Consider the following 14440-nt stretch of genomic DNA (forward strand, 5'->3'; position numbering starts at 1 on the left):
TAACCTGAATATGGCTGAGTAGACTGGATTAACAGTGCATTGTATTATATTGTGGTGTTTATGCAGGAAACTGCAGCCCAAAGTGACGTTACTAGAGGTCTTTTTGTGTAGTCAACTAATGCCATAAAGGTTGCATGTTTTTTCACTTGTCTTTGACAGCTGTCCTGAGCTAAGTCTTGGCTTCCTGGAGTCCTAGACAGATAATGTTTGCAGAGGTGGAATCCAATGAGCACTGTGGATTTGCCTGGAACAATTCTGGGCTGCTATAGCTGTTGTTTGCTTTTCTGCCCTTTTGGTGTTTTGAGAGTGCTTCCAAGAAACCTTTAGGCTGGTTGGTCGTACTTCAGTTGTTAGCTGTGCAGGCAAAAGTGATTTACAGTCTCATTGTAAAGAAGTAATGTTGTTTTCTTAAGCTTTCAGATTTTTTTGATGCGATGTGTCTTGTATTCTATTTCTCTAAAAAGCATTCAGTCATATATGGACCAACTTTAAACAGTTGTGCATCATGTTGTTGGATGGTGGGGACATGTTGGACTTCATTTAAGGTGGTATACCTGTTAAGAGTATTATGGATTTTCTTCTATTCCCATGTCGATGTATGAAATTAAAACAATGCTTACTTTTTCCCAACATTTTTTCTGCTCTCTAGGCTGAAGATGAAGCGCAAGGAGAAGGGGACAGGTGTTGTAGTTGAGCAGAGGATGATCGAGTGCTTCCACAAACCTGTAGCAGATTTAGAGAGCGTTCAATCCTAGAAAAAACTATTTGGCTTGTATAGCAGCTGAGGCAATAGCCAGCTGTATTTGGGACACGGTGATTATTTTGGCCCGTCAGCACATGCATCTTGCCTGACTGGCTAGTATAACACGTTTCTAGACCAGTAGAACAAAGGTGGAAGAAGCAATGCATTAGGAAACTGAAATGCCAAAACTGGGTGTTTGAGGCCATCTCCTTTACCAAGTGAGCCGTTAAACAGCTCAGAAATAACTAAAAGCTCACCTTTTAGAGAACATTTATTATAATAAAAGCAGAAAATGGTATAGTCTGTATTTGCAAATGGACTGTGCAGTTTTAAAATGTGGCTGGCTGTGAAGATTGCTGCTTTTTCTACTTTTGAGAAGATGCTGTGGTGTATTTTGTAGTATTTTGGGAACAGCTAAAATTAAAGCAGTTCTCTGACAAAGTAAGCCCAAAGCAAGTGAGTAAATCAAATTGGACTAATCTAGATAATGTATTTTGTTAATCCATGGATTACTGGAAGCTCCTGTTTTAAAACCATGCTAGTGTTCAGAGAACATCTTAGTAGTGGTGCCTGATAACCATTCCTCCAATCTGGCCTTTTACAAAGGAGCTTCAGAAGCGCGTGCCATTCAGGGGCGTGGCTGTCTACAGTCCTACAATAAGATGGAAAATATGCTTAGGTTTGTATGCTGTGTATGGTTTGGTGCTCATCATCCCATGGCTGATGATGTCTGCGTGGCTAGATGTATATAAGCAATCACATGATTAAGGTATGCATTTAAGCACGAGTGTAAGAATATGTTAAACCTTTTGGCAGGTAACAGGATAGCCATCCATGTTTGGGGATTACGAGACGATGGCTGCCTGGAGGCTTGAAAAGTTACCTAGTCACGACTATTGGACTTCTTACCCATTCTGAGCCTAGTTAAAAGGTGTAAAAGTAAGCGTGACAGTACACTTTTATCGATGGTCTATATTCCTGACAAATCAAAGTAGGGTTTTTTAGAAGTGCTGAAGAAGAAGGTCAATTGTTCTACTTCCTAAATGCTTAGGAACATCCAGAGAAAACCAGGTGCCTGAATTTCATCGGCTTGTTTGGATATGCTGCTCTATCATATTATCCTAGATCATCTTGTATACAAACTGTGGGAAGAAAATAATCATCTGTAGTTCTACATGGTTTATTAGCTATGGTTTCTGATAGTGCATTTTAAAAACTAACAGGTCTTTACCCAAAAATCACATGCTGAATGTGTGTATGTGGTTTTTAAGAGGTTAGAATTTCATCTGCTGTGAGAAATTAATTCCCACAAATGATTTGGAAAAGTACTGGCACTTGGCTTCTCTATTGTACCCTGATATTTACTGCTTTCTCGTGTTGAAAAGCTTAAACTATTGAATACAAACTACTGCTGAATTGGTTCCACACCATCACTTTGAACTTTATTAATGGGAAAGGAATAACAGCAAAAGAACAAACTCAGGCTCTTGAGTAAGCAGTCATTTGTTTTCATTTCTTATCATGCTTATTCTCTGATGAATAGAGAATGAGTTTCATTGCGTATTATCTATATTATTCGAAAGCTCAGATCTTGAGCATTCCTATAAAATGAATTCAGTGTCACACTATTCTTGATTAATTGTGCTACTTTTATCATGGAGCAGAATCTGAAAAAAATGTATACATAGTTCGTATTTCTAGGTCAAGAGCACATACAGTTAAAATACTCTCTCATCAGTTGATAAGTATACACATCTTTCAGCCATTTTTCCGTAAAAGTAGGCTAATATCTACTTAAGAAAACTAATTACTACTATTGTGACAGAAATCAGTGATGGGGCTCAACAGTGGACCTTGGTTTCTCTTGCTAGCTAAGCTCTGAATCTTTATTCCTCCAAGCACATTGGAGCAGCAGTGCCTGTTAGAGCCTCTGGGGAAGTGGTCCTCTGTACGAGGCAGTCTTGAATGTAGGTATGCTAGCTGTGCAGAACAGTTTTTAGAGATGCACACAATATTTATCCACATCTGGATTTTGTTGTTTTCCTGCAACCTGTTTTTTGACAACTTGATAGAATCAGAATTTGTCTTTTGGAGTAGTTGTTGGGAGATTCTTACTTTATCTGGCCCTTGTCTCACACTACTGTTTCCTTGTAATGTGTGTGTTTAGGTAGAAGTTAGGAATTCGAGGCAAATTTATTTTTAAACTGCTTTTTAAATACCTCCTGCCAGCTCCCAAGGATATAGATGTATTTACTACTTTAGTGTTGTTTCTGTGTAGTTCTAAATCGATAGTCTGCCATAAAGAAGACTGAATGCCTTGAAAGTAAGTGTTTTGTCTTATTTTAATCACACAATTGAGATATTGATGCAGAGCTAAGAATAGGTAATGTTTCCAGTTTAATCTGCTGGGTGGCTAAAAATTACGATGGCTTTTGGCATTTTTCTTGAGTGAATTTGTAGCAGTCAGAGTTAACGCTGACTTGTTTTTCCTTCTAAGACTTAGATTAAAAGGTAAGTGATGCTTTGGTCTTTTAGAACGGCAGTATTGACCGCGAGATAGCTTTTGTTACCAAAAGCTATTATTAAATCTGCTGTTTGGCATTAATAAAAATCAGCAAATACGGGGTGCAGTTCTTGGGTAAAAAGCTAAGTTTTAAGGCAAATTCTAGACCAGTTTGTAGAATTTCACTGGGATTTACAGGCTTGTATGTGTCTGAGAAGTCTGTGAATGCTATTTATTCTATTGCTATTGCCTTTTAGAATAAAATATGTACTAAGGAGAAGTTATGCTTCAGATGACAAGATTTTTCTTCCTCATTTTGCACATTGCAATATGAAACGAGGTGAAACTTTATATTATTTCTGCAGGGGGGCAAAAAAAAAAGCTATCAGAGCTGGTTATCTTTCTAAGAGGTGACTAATTGCCAGCCGTTTGTAATTCTGCCCCGTACTGGCCTTGGTATGGGTGCTCCCTTCTGTTTTGGGCAGGTGGGGAGATGAGTTCACGTGGAAGCTGCAGCCAGGGGAGTCCAGTAGAGTCCAGCAGCCTTCTCAAGAGATGCTGCCACCAAGTAAGCACCGCTGTGTTTGTGTCTCTGAAGAACTCTGTGTAGAAAACGTGATGGTTCCAGCAGGGCTGGGCTGAGCGGCTGGGCCATTACGAGGCTGTAGTGGGCTCCCTTGGCCGCTGTTCAACACCTCCAGGCTCGATTGCCCGTAGCACGCTGTCTTTGGGCCGTGCTTGGAGAACGAGATGGGCGGCTGGACTTTCTTCTGGACCCATGTCCTGGGCGGCTCGGCGTTGGCCGGCTGGTCCTTGGCGAGGAATGGGGGTGGCTCTGGGGCGGCTCAGCACCCCCGGGCTCAGCACCCCCGGGCTCAGCACCCCCGGGCTCAGCACCCCCGGGCTCAGCACCCCCGGGCTCAGCACCCCGCTCCTGCCACCCCTGCAGCCGAGGGCAGGGCCCCAGCCCAGGGCCGTCCCCGCCGCCCCCTGCCGGCCGGCGTCGTCAGTGCACCTTGTTTCCAAATGACGTCACGCCCCTCCCTGCATGACGTCAGCCCCCCCCCCGCTGATGTAACCATCCCCGCCACCAGTCAGAGCGGGGAAGCCGGGACCGTGACGTGAGCGACCCTAGCAACAGCCCCCTCCGCCGCCGCCCAATTGGAAAATCGCTGGGGGCGGCAAGGAGCCAATGGGAGGCGGCGAAAGGGGAAGGCGGCAGGAGGCAGGTCTCCCTCAGCCTCCCTCCGACAAGATGGCGGCGGGGCTGGCGATGGCGGCCCTAACGGCTTTGTCTCCTTCCAGCGCCTGAGCCCGGGCTCGTCCCGGCCCGGCCGCCCCGAGAAGCGGCGGCGGAGACATGACCGCGGAGCCCATGAGGTACGGCCGCCCGCCGGCCCCCGCCGCGGCGAGAAAACGGCCCTGAAGGAATCGAGGCGTGTGGGGGGGGAATCCGCGCCCCGCTCCCGCCTCATCTGCGGCCCCCGCCGCCGGGCGGCCTCGGCGGCGCCACCGCCCGGCCCGGCCCGGGGCTCGGCGGCTCCTCGGCCCGCCTGGGGCGGGGCTGCGCTCGGCCCGGCCCGGCCCGGGGCTGGCGGAGGCCGGGCAGGGGGAGGGGATGGCGGCGGGGGTCCGGGGGAGGGGACGGCGGCACCACTTGGCGGCCCCTCAGGCGGCGGCGGGGTGCGCCCCGGGGAGCGGCCCCCCGGGGGCAGGGCTGGCGTGGGGTGCTCCCTCACACGCCTCCCTGCATCCCCGAGGTGCTTCCCCCTCAAGGTGTGTCCCCCCCGAGGCGTGTCCCACCCGAGGTGTTTCCCCCTTCCGGGGGCTCCCCAAAATAAATAAGCTCCCCACACTAAACAAACGTCCCGAGCCACCGTTGACGAGGGGCTGCATAAAGTACAGCAGCTGCCCAAGCCCCTGTTAAAAAGAGACGCCATGTTAAAGCGTGAACGGAGTTGGCTTTGTATGGTTTCGGTTTATCCGTGTCTCTCAGGGGTCTCTGCTCGGTGCTGTCAGTCGCATGCAAGTGTGGAAAGCGCCTGAGGAGGTGTGTAAACAAGGGGTGAGCTGGTGTGTAAACAAGGGGTGTCGCCGCTGGGCCCTCGCAAATGTTGCCTGTTTCTTCGATATGATAACGTTAGGGTGAGCATCACACATCCTAGGTACTGAAACTCGGGTAAACTTTCTCCTCTGTGTGTATTTGTATATCTTCACCCGTCTCAGACCTGAGCAGTTCACAACCACCATTTAGTTTCAGCCAAAACTTAGGGGGATGGTAGTTCTTTACTCTTGGGTACAACTTGGTTTTAAAGCCTTACAACTTCAGAGGAAATTATATATGTGTAATTAACAGAAAACGTTTACAAGACGATCGTCACCGTTACTGACGTTGATCACATGCTAGATGCAATTCATAAGCATTACAAATACGCGTTATTTGGTGCACGACTTCCCAACAGCTAAGTTTGTTCAGCATGTTTTCTTCATTTTATAAGACAGGGATTGCCCATCTCTCCCTCTCTTTATTACTCCTCTTTTTACCCCATGTTCTTAAAGTACTTTGACAGCTTAAACCGGTTTTGTGTTGGATCAATTATTTTATGTGTAGACTGAAATACTAGTTGACGGATTTTGCTTCTTTTATCTCCAAGCCTTGAAAATCAAGGGTAGAGTTTGATTTCTCTGTAGCAGAAAGAACTTGCCAACTTATATTTATTGACTGCTTTACAGTCATAATTAGTATTGCATGTTCTGAAAAACGCTCTTCCATTTGGACCTCTCTGCTTTTTATTTTATCATGGCTGTTGTTTTTTTTTCCCATTTTCCCATATTCTGTTTTGTCTTCCTTTTTTATCAACCTCTTGTTCCTGGTGTACATCATGAATGTTTTGTACTTAACTCTTTCCATGCTCTTAAATTGTCATTAGCACAGTAACTGGCATGAATGCCAAGAGGCTGCTTTATTTTATGCTTCAGTGGAATTAAGAGGATACAGAAGCTCATACCTTTTCCACTCAATTTTTCAGATTACCTGCAGACAGAAAGGTAAATGGGATTGTTGCAGAGTTTCATTTGTATCCTCAAAGAACAAAAAGTATGTGCGAGGTAGATTTGAGATTGAATCTGTCCCACGTAGTAAGCGGGCCCTATGACAAACTATTTAGTAGTATGGCATCATATTTTTTGGTGCTCCAGAGGTTTTTTTTCCTGTTCATGAACTCAGTTCTCAGTCAGTCCAAATGTTTTTGGTAATCCTTACCCCACACGGAGCTCATCTTGAAGAGTTTGTTTTTACTGTGTAAGAACAGTTCTGTGGTAGGAAGTAGGCATGATGTTGTCGGGTGCCATAGGGTTTGTAAGCTGATGAACACATTGCAAGGGCTTTTTCTTATTTATGTCAATTCAAGTTGTAATAATACTGGAGTTAGAGAGAATGAGAGGGAAAAGAAAAGCACCATGAATGAGTCCTTGATGTGGTAATGTCTTGATGGAGAAGCAAAGGTGCTCTCCCTGCCTTTTGTTCACACGCAGACACACACAGATGCACACACATACTTCTTTGCTCCCATTTCTAGCAAGACCTCGCACACGCGCACACACTTTGCTCCCATTTCCAGCGAGACCTGTTGGCCTGGCAGCTGCTGTATTGCTGTCAACCTGCACTGTATCGCTGCATGTTCATTTCGGCTTCTGGTATCTGCTTGTTTAAGAAGTGTGCAGAAACACAGCTAGGGGATTGTCGGTGGAATTGTTTAGAGGATATGCAGGCAGTAGAGTTTCGAAAATCTCCCGTTACTTCTGGAAGATACACTTTTCCTGTTTAAAAGGAAAGTAATTGTTCTATACCAGTTCACTGATTCTGGAGCATTCAAGTTACGACACAGGGAATAACCTTATTTAATTTTAAGAACCCAGGAATCTTCTGCATCCAAATGAGAAGTTCGGAATGCTGAAAAACATGATGAAAACTGGAGTAACTGACTAAGAAACATAAAAATTCCTGCTTCTGTAAACGTCAATGAAGATGCTTGGACCAAAGTTGTATATAAAACTTGATTTTATTTTATTTTTTTTTAAGAGTGGAGGAATTTTTGTCATAGTGACCTGACCTGTTCCTACCATTTTGTAGATCATACTGTCTAAGCACAACAACAGAAAAAGAAGAAATTTTGGATCTTACTCCCTTGGACTATTGAGGAGGCAGCGTAGTGATACCAAGTAATAAGCTGGTAAAATAAACTTCATGTCAACTTTTTATGCGTCAGACTTTCCAACTTGCAGTATGGTTTTAAGTTTTTGAGTCCCTTGAATGTCTTTGTCCTGAATGCCAGTCACTACAGGGTTGTGTGAGGTGTGCTATTTAATGCCGTAGTAATCTAACAGGAAATAAGTCCGGAGTAATCATCCAGGTTCTCTGAAGGTACAGTGGAAGTTAGCAGTCTTCTACACAGCCCTGTGAGATGGGCGTAAGGAGATCCTTTGCTCTTCAAGAATCAAAACGTTAGGCTGGCTGTCATCTTCTCTCCTAGATGCCCCTGAGCCAATGCGTTCACACTGCTGAAGTGAAATCCCTCTGAGGGAGAATCTTTCTGCAGTGGCTGTGTTGTTTCTGTTTCAGTATAGCCCCGTCTCTTAGGGTTTTGTGAACTTTATCTCATGGTCTCTATAGGGGTTGACTGAAGGTACCTTCATTTTTTGTGGAATAATTTCCTGTGATACAGGGATACCTTGACACTATTGTAACTTGAAATTCCCATTTTCATTACAGACGAGTATAAGATTCCACGTGCACTCGCGACCTCTGCCAGAAGGGAGGAGGAGTTGGTGCTTTTTACTTGCGTGTAACCCGCCAAAAGAAAATGTCAAAACATAATACTAAGGTGTTGTGTTCTCCATAAAAACAAATGCCTGTGACAAATGATGTTTCTAGATGGGATCATTAGATATGTCTTGTATAAACAGGGAAGCCTAGGGATAGTGCTGAACCTCAGGAAATCATGTTTCGTATCGCTGGAGTTTGTGCCCGTAGGTGGTTTGGAAGTACGAATTGGTTCATGGATAGGTCACTGCAAGTTGTTCTAGTGGTGAGTCAGGAGGGAAAAGATGAAATTGACAAAAAGTCAGTGGTGAATATAATAGAAGGTTTTATATTGACTTTCAGAGATGGTAGGTAAAGCTCTCCAGTTTACTAAAGAAAGAGTACTAAGCTGTCATAATTAGTTACAACAACTAGCCCCAGGCAGTTGTCATGCAAGATGGATGATGGATTGATTGATGTTGTTTTTTAATTATTATTATTTTTAAAGAAAAGGAGTGAAACTGGAAATCAAGACCTTGATTTCCCAGGTTGTTGCCAAGTGCCAATTTCAGTGCTGTTTAGGCAGTTTATTTGCCTGAAAGCAGTACAGTTGTAGGAATTTGTCTCAACACATCCAACAGTAGAAGTCTTGTTGGGTGGATACATCGATCATGTAAAGCGAAACAAAAACTTTGGCAATAAATTCAGCGTTGTTAGTGTGGCAAACTGAGATGACTGTTATTTTGGAAAATAAAAAACTTGTGTTTCAGGTTTATTATAAGCCTTAAAACCTGATAACAAACCTGATGGGGAGTGTCTGGAAGACTTTAAGGAACACGCTTTATTTCTTATAGCTTGTAATGAATAAGGTCTCATTGAGAGTCTTTGACAAATTCCAGAAAATGGAAGACAAGTGAAACAAAGGAGAAGGCAATTTTAGAATTAGAGGCACGTGATGTCATGGGATGGAGCCCTTCTTTTCCTTTAAATGAAACATACTTCCACTTTTTTAGGAGTACTTTGTCTTGTAGGCTAAGTACATGGTAGCTTCAGCTTCCTTTCCTGAATTAATGCATGAAGATACTCAGTTTGCCATGATTTTTGTCTCATAAAGATGAAAACACAATATTTAGGTTTTCAAAGGGTTGACTTCAGTCAGTGGTTTTCAGTTTGCAGACTATTTTACCGTGGAAGTTACAGACTTCCATATTGCAAGCAGTCAAGCCCACTAACAAAGGAGGTGTGTGCGTATATTTAAAAAAAACAAACTTCACTTTTCACCGAAGCGTGGTTACTCAGCCAAATCATGTTACGGTTGTTTGGGTACCGTCTAAAGAAAAAGAAATTGTGTAATTTTCCTTGGATGTGATGAAGGGTCTCTTAGCGACTTCGAACCATTCCCCTTGTGTGTCTGGAGAGAACTAATTCTGTTTACTTGTCTGAGCCTGTTGTGCTGTGCTGACACTCCAGAGTTATTTCATCCAGATCATCAAGTGTCTTGAACTCTGCTAGGTATCACTTGATTAAGCCCCTGTGGATCAGAGTCAGTTCTAACCCAAATAAGAGGGAACCTGCGTTAATGAAGCCTTAAGAATAGAAGCTGCGAGTTCAGTGAAGTGCTGGTGACCGCATCTCCTTTCAGTCAGAGCTGCAGTGTTCAGGTATCTCCTGGCTGTGTTCGATCCAGTAAGTGCAGCGTGGTGCGGTTCTGTCTGACCGCAGGAGAACTCGTTTGCTGTGAGAAAGGCCAAACGCTGGAATTGGTTGTCGAGAGGTTGTGGAGTTTCCGTCTGGAGGTGTCCAGAGCCCGGCTGGACGTGTTTGTGGGCAGCCTGCTGGCGGGGTGTGGGGCTAGCTGATCTCCAGAGCTCCCTGCCAGCCTAGAGGTTGCCCTGCTCCTTAGTCTCCCTTACCTGACCAGCTCTAGCCTAGCACGATAGCTCAAGTTCAGGTATTGCTGCCACTGAAGTTCATAAATCTCAGTCACCTGCGCTTGCAGAGACATTTGTACAATGAGCAGTGATTAGGGAAATGAATTCAGCAGAAGGAACAGTTACTTCTAATCTGGATTGGTTTCAGCGTGTGGGTCACACCAATTGTTGTGCTGCAGTGGAGGTGGAAGGAAAGAAGTGTGTGTGGCACCAGGCGTTTGTGGACGGGTGCTGAGGGTTTGTGTCCTTGGGCAGCGGGGCCGGGTCATGTCAGCCCAAACGCACTGCGAGAACCCTGGTTGTGAAGCTGCACTTGTTTTGGTGTGACTGGCATATCGATACGAGTATTTTGCAGAATAGTCATCTGATTTAAGCTATACTATATCATTTTGCTTTGCTCTTGGAAAACCATTGCTGAGTTTAAAAACAAAACCACAAAACCCAATAAAAGATAATAGTGCTTTATGGCCCTGCCCTTGTAAAACACATGCTCGTGTTCAAGTGTTACAACAATAGGCTGTTTTATTTTCTGGTTATGTATTTTCTCTGAGAGAAGTAGGCTTTTTTTATGGCACTTCAGGTGTGTTCACTTCTTTTCTGATTAGGGAGCAGCTTCTTTTGTAGATTTTTATCATCTTTCTCCGCCAGCAGTTTTGAGCCATTTCATTCCTGTGTATTCAGCCACAATGTTGATGCGTTTTTGTATGAAACTACTGTACAGGCTCTGCCCTTTTAACTGAAATCGTGGTGTTGGGGCAAGTCTAACACCTCTTGTTTCGTTCAGGAAAATCTTTTATGAAGGTCTGCAGGTGACAGAATAGTGGCCTGATTACATTCAGACTTAGGCAGTAGGACAGCAAATGACACTTTTTAGGGGGGGGAAAGGAATGCCTCCTAACAGCTTTGGAACTGGATGCTTAACTAAATGCATTAATTTCAGCTTTCTTTACGGTAAAGCAGATATTTTTAAAGATGATTCTGTTAGTAATGCCTTAGAAATAGGAAAGGTTAGGAAAAATGGGTTCTGGTCTCTTTGAGAGGCTTGGGTGCATCTCTGCTAGCACTTGACATCAGAAGTGCCTTCGGTTGTGTTGGGTCAGCAGCACCAAACCTTCCTGTGTCCTAACACACGCAGTCTGTTTCGCCTTTTCTCTTGCCATTGTCTTAATTAAAACATGCAGACTTCTGCTGTGGGTTGTGTAGTTGTCATTCACATACGGTACTGTTTGAAGGAGAGGATGCTAGTCTGCAGTTCAGGGGTTTTAAAGAACATCTGGTTTTAATTTTCTGTATTTTTTAAGGATTGTTTAGTTTTGTCCGCTTAATAGTTGTTGCTCTGCAGTGTTTCTTTTCAGCTTCCAAAGTGAAAAATAATTGGGATTTCACTTGAAGCAACTGTAAAGATGGATTAAAAAACTTGTGCCCTTGAACTACTTTTAAGGTGTGAACAAAGATTTCAGAGAAGTGCTGAGTTTAAGGCAGTTGAGAACTCTCAAAGGAAGAAATCTGCAACACATATTTGTAAACAAACTGAGATAGATACAAAGCTGGGAAGCGCTCCTGTACCGCTGACTGCCAGAGCCATCTGAAATTCCGATGAGCAGCACTTAGGCTAAAAGTTGGTGGGATGCTGTGGAAGAATGGGGAATTCATTTGGTGAAAGGAAAATAGTTTTAAAACGTTCTTCTAGATCTTGATGGTAGATGGGGCATTCCCCACCTCTGCTTTCAGGGTGCCTGAGGAGAGCAGACAGAAAACGAATGCAGTAACAAGTTTTCTTATGGGGTAAGTGCAGGGGGATGGTGGGTGACAGCCAGATGGAATCAGGTGTGGTGTGTCTTGGCTAGCTTGATGAGGATACCACACTTCCACCTCTTCCCCATGCCCCCACTTCCTTTTTCTTCTCCGCTCTTCTGCTCATTTGGAACATCATTTAGCCTCCTGCATGGTTTGCCTGATGCAGACTTTGTTCTCACACTGAGGGCCAGGTCTGCGCTGGTTAAGCTTACAGCACTTGCTCTGAGCTTTAGGCAAGAAATTGTGCTCTTGCACAATAACTTCTCAAGGTCACAAATCAGGTTCATGGCCAAACCAATAATAGTAGGACACCTCTCCTTTCATTGCTGTTGTAATTAGGCTGAGCAGTGTTGAAATAGCTCTAGACTGGTGGTGAAGCTGTTTCTTTACATGTGAGCCTGGAAGCTCTAGGAAATAGCGTTGGCACAGTCGATTCACAGTAGAGGGAGACTGCTTCCCTTAGTGCTCCTGAGATGCTTTGAAGTTTTTAGACTCCTGTGTATTTTTTTTAGTACCCATTTTAACTGTTGGGATGAATCTGCTGAGTCAATTTATGACAATACATTACAAGGAATAAGGATTTTGTGCAAAAGCATTGCCCTAAATCATGATTTCTTTGTGTTGAAGTATATTAAGTGTAAGGCCTTTACTTAAATTTGACCTACTACTACTAATACAGGCTTATGGTACAAAATGCTGAATAATCTAGAGGAAAAGCAAGCTGAGGAGGCTCTTTAGTATTAGTTCGTAGATTTTTTCGTGTGTCAGCATGAATGCTTTTGCTCGGAAAACAATACTTGTAGGCTAGTTAGGATAAGAGACAATAGCTGGCTGCTGATCATGTTCCAAGTTGTTGGTCACAAAGATGCATGCACAGTGTTCTGAGTGTTTTATGTTGAGAAAAATAATATAACTTGGCTATAGTTCTCATTTTATTTTCTAAGATGTCATTACCAAAACAAATTATTTATAAACTAAAAGAGCACATGCTTTATAAACTAAATTCCACGTGCTTTTTTTATTAGTACCAAGGACTAACTTTGTGTGGCCTTTCTTTATATGCATTAATTCTTCACCTAGAAAGGAAATTAACTTTCTTTACACACTTCTACTATCAAATAATCCTGAGCAACTATTTCATTTTTTTAAACTTAATGTGAACAAATCATCATTTAAGCTCCTTTCTAAAGAGCATGCAGTCTCTTAAAGCTGAAGTGTGCGTACCACTGTCGTCATCTGCAGTGTTTTCCAGGTGTGCCCTCCATCTGTGACAAGAAGGGAAGCACAGGTTCCGGGACTGGCAGTTGCGTAGCAGTGTGCATCTGGTAGTTAGAGCCGAAGACCTTTAGACAGGCTGAGAGACCAATTTTAAGATGCACTTGAGAATAACCCAGGCTTTGTTACTGTCTTTCAGAGTTGCTCGAGCGATTGATGGTATATAGTCCAAAATTACAGTCTCAAAAGAAAACTGTCCTTGTTCACAAAAATCTCCTCATGACAAAATGCAATTTTGTTTTGAGTCCTTCAGAAAATCATTTTAAACATTTTTTTTTAAGATGGATGCTTAATGCTGTTGTACAGACAGTTACTTTCCACTGTTTTAAGTAGTTATTTGAATTAATATGATGATGCCCTCTACACGTTGCTCAAGGGATCTCTCACCTCCATGTTTATTTTTTATCAAGGGGGTGATTTTCCTTAGCAGTAGTAGTTAATTTGAGAGTCAGGAGTTAATAAATTTATTGATGTGTTCAGAAAAACAGTAGAGATGCTAAAGGTGAGAGGATTGAGTTTCTGATAAATATTCAAAAGATCCTACAAACTGTAGAACGGGGACAGAAAATCTTATTTCCTCTTACTATCAGAAGACTGTTTTGGAAATAACGAGGAGATTAGAAAACAGTGAAGAGAAGCCTCTATCCTTTAACTGGGTTAACTTCTGAAGAAGATAGTGCAGCTCAGCAGTTTGGGAAGCCGTATCTAATAGCAGATAAGGTATGATGACTCAGACATATCGGCTGGCAGATTTCGGAGAATTGATAGCGGCTGGGAGGGAAGGAGAGACAAGCAGCCGAGAGTGGTGACTTCTGATAGCGGTGGTCTGGGGGATGGCTGCCCTTGGCCCTGGTCTGGTACTTGCAGTTAGAAAAACACACTTGTCTCGGGAAATTGTAGAAGCTGTGGGTGGAAAAAAAGAGTCTGAAATAAGCAACATGAAATGTGAGGCAATAAAGTGTTCATCATGAGGAGGTGTACCTGTTTAACAGAGACATAGGGGAAAAGTGGGGCCTTTTTACTGCATTGAGTAGAGATACATGGCTACCGGTTCCTGGTGTCTGAAACTGCCTAGTGAAAATTCCCAGGGTAGTACACTGTATAAATTAATTATGAATACTGGTACACAAAGATCATGACATGATCTGATCGTACCTGGTTGGTTTTCAGCAGAACTAATATAGGATACAGTGTGTGTGTGTGTAAATGTGTGAGGTTGATTTATTATAAGGTTTGTGTAAGCATGTAGATCCATCACACTCAATGGACCTGTTATTTACATTGTAGATTAAAAAAATACGTATATTATTTGTAGAGCTTTATATCCTCAGAGGTTATTATTTTTTAAATAATTAATTCAAGATTTTTTTTTACCTGTTCAGCTTCGTACC

At 43.2% G+C, this 14440-nt stretch overlaps 1 protein-coding gene across 10 annotated transcripts in view; it reads left to right on the forward strand.

Moving 5' to 3' along the window:
* The first annotated feature begins 4307 nt into the window (after window positions 1–4307).
* The window catches only part of ATRX (ATRX chromatin remodeler), an 86279-nt gene continuing 76146 nt past the window's right edge, over window positions 4308–14440 (forward strand). For 2 of the 10 annotated variants that reach the window (XM_035541802.2, XM_035541803.2), the window contains exon 1: window positions 5362–5390. In XM_035541802.2, coding sequence (XP_035397695.1) covers window positions 5377–5390 — 14 coding nt within the window. In that variant the 5' untranslated portion in view covers window positions 5362–5376. Of the gene's footprint in view, window positions 4626–5345; window positions 5391–7458; window positions 7478–14440 lie in introns of those variants that run through there. The other 8 variants (XM_035541809.2, XM_035541804.2, XM_035541807.2 and 5 more) reach the window with 8 other exon arrangements.

Source organism: Cygnus atratus, chromosome 13 (genome assembly GCF_013377495.2).
Source record: "Cygnus atratus isolate AKBS03 ecotype Queensland, Australia chromosome 13, CAtr_DNAZoo_HiC_assembly, whole genome shotgun sequence".
In the NCBI taxonomy this organism is placed as follows: domain Eukaryota; kingdom Metazoa; phylum Chordata; class Aves; order Anseriformes; family Anatidae; genus Cygnus; species Cygnus atratus.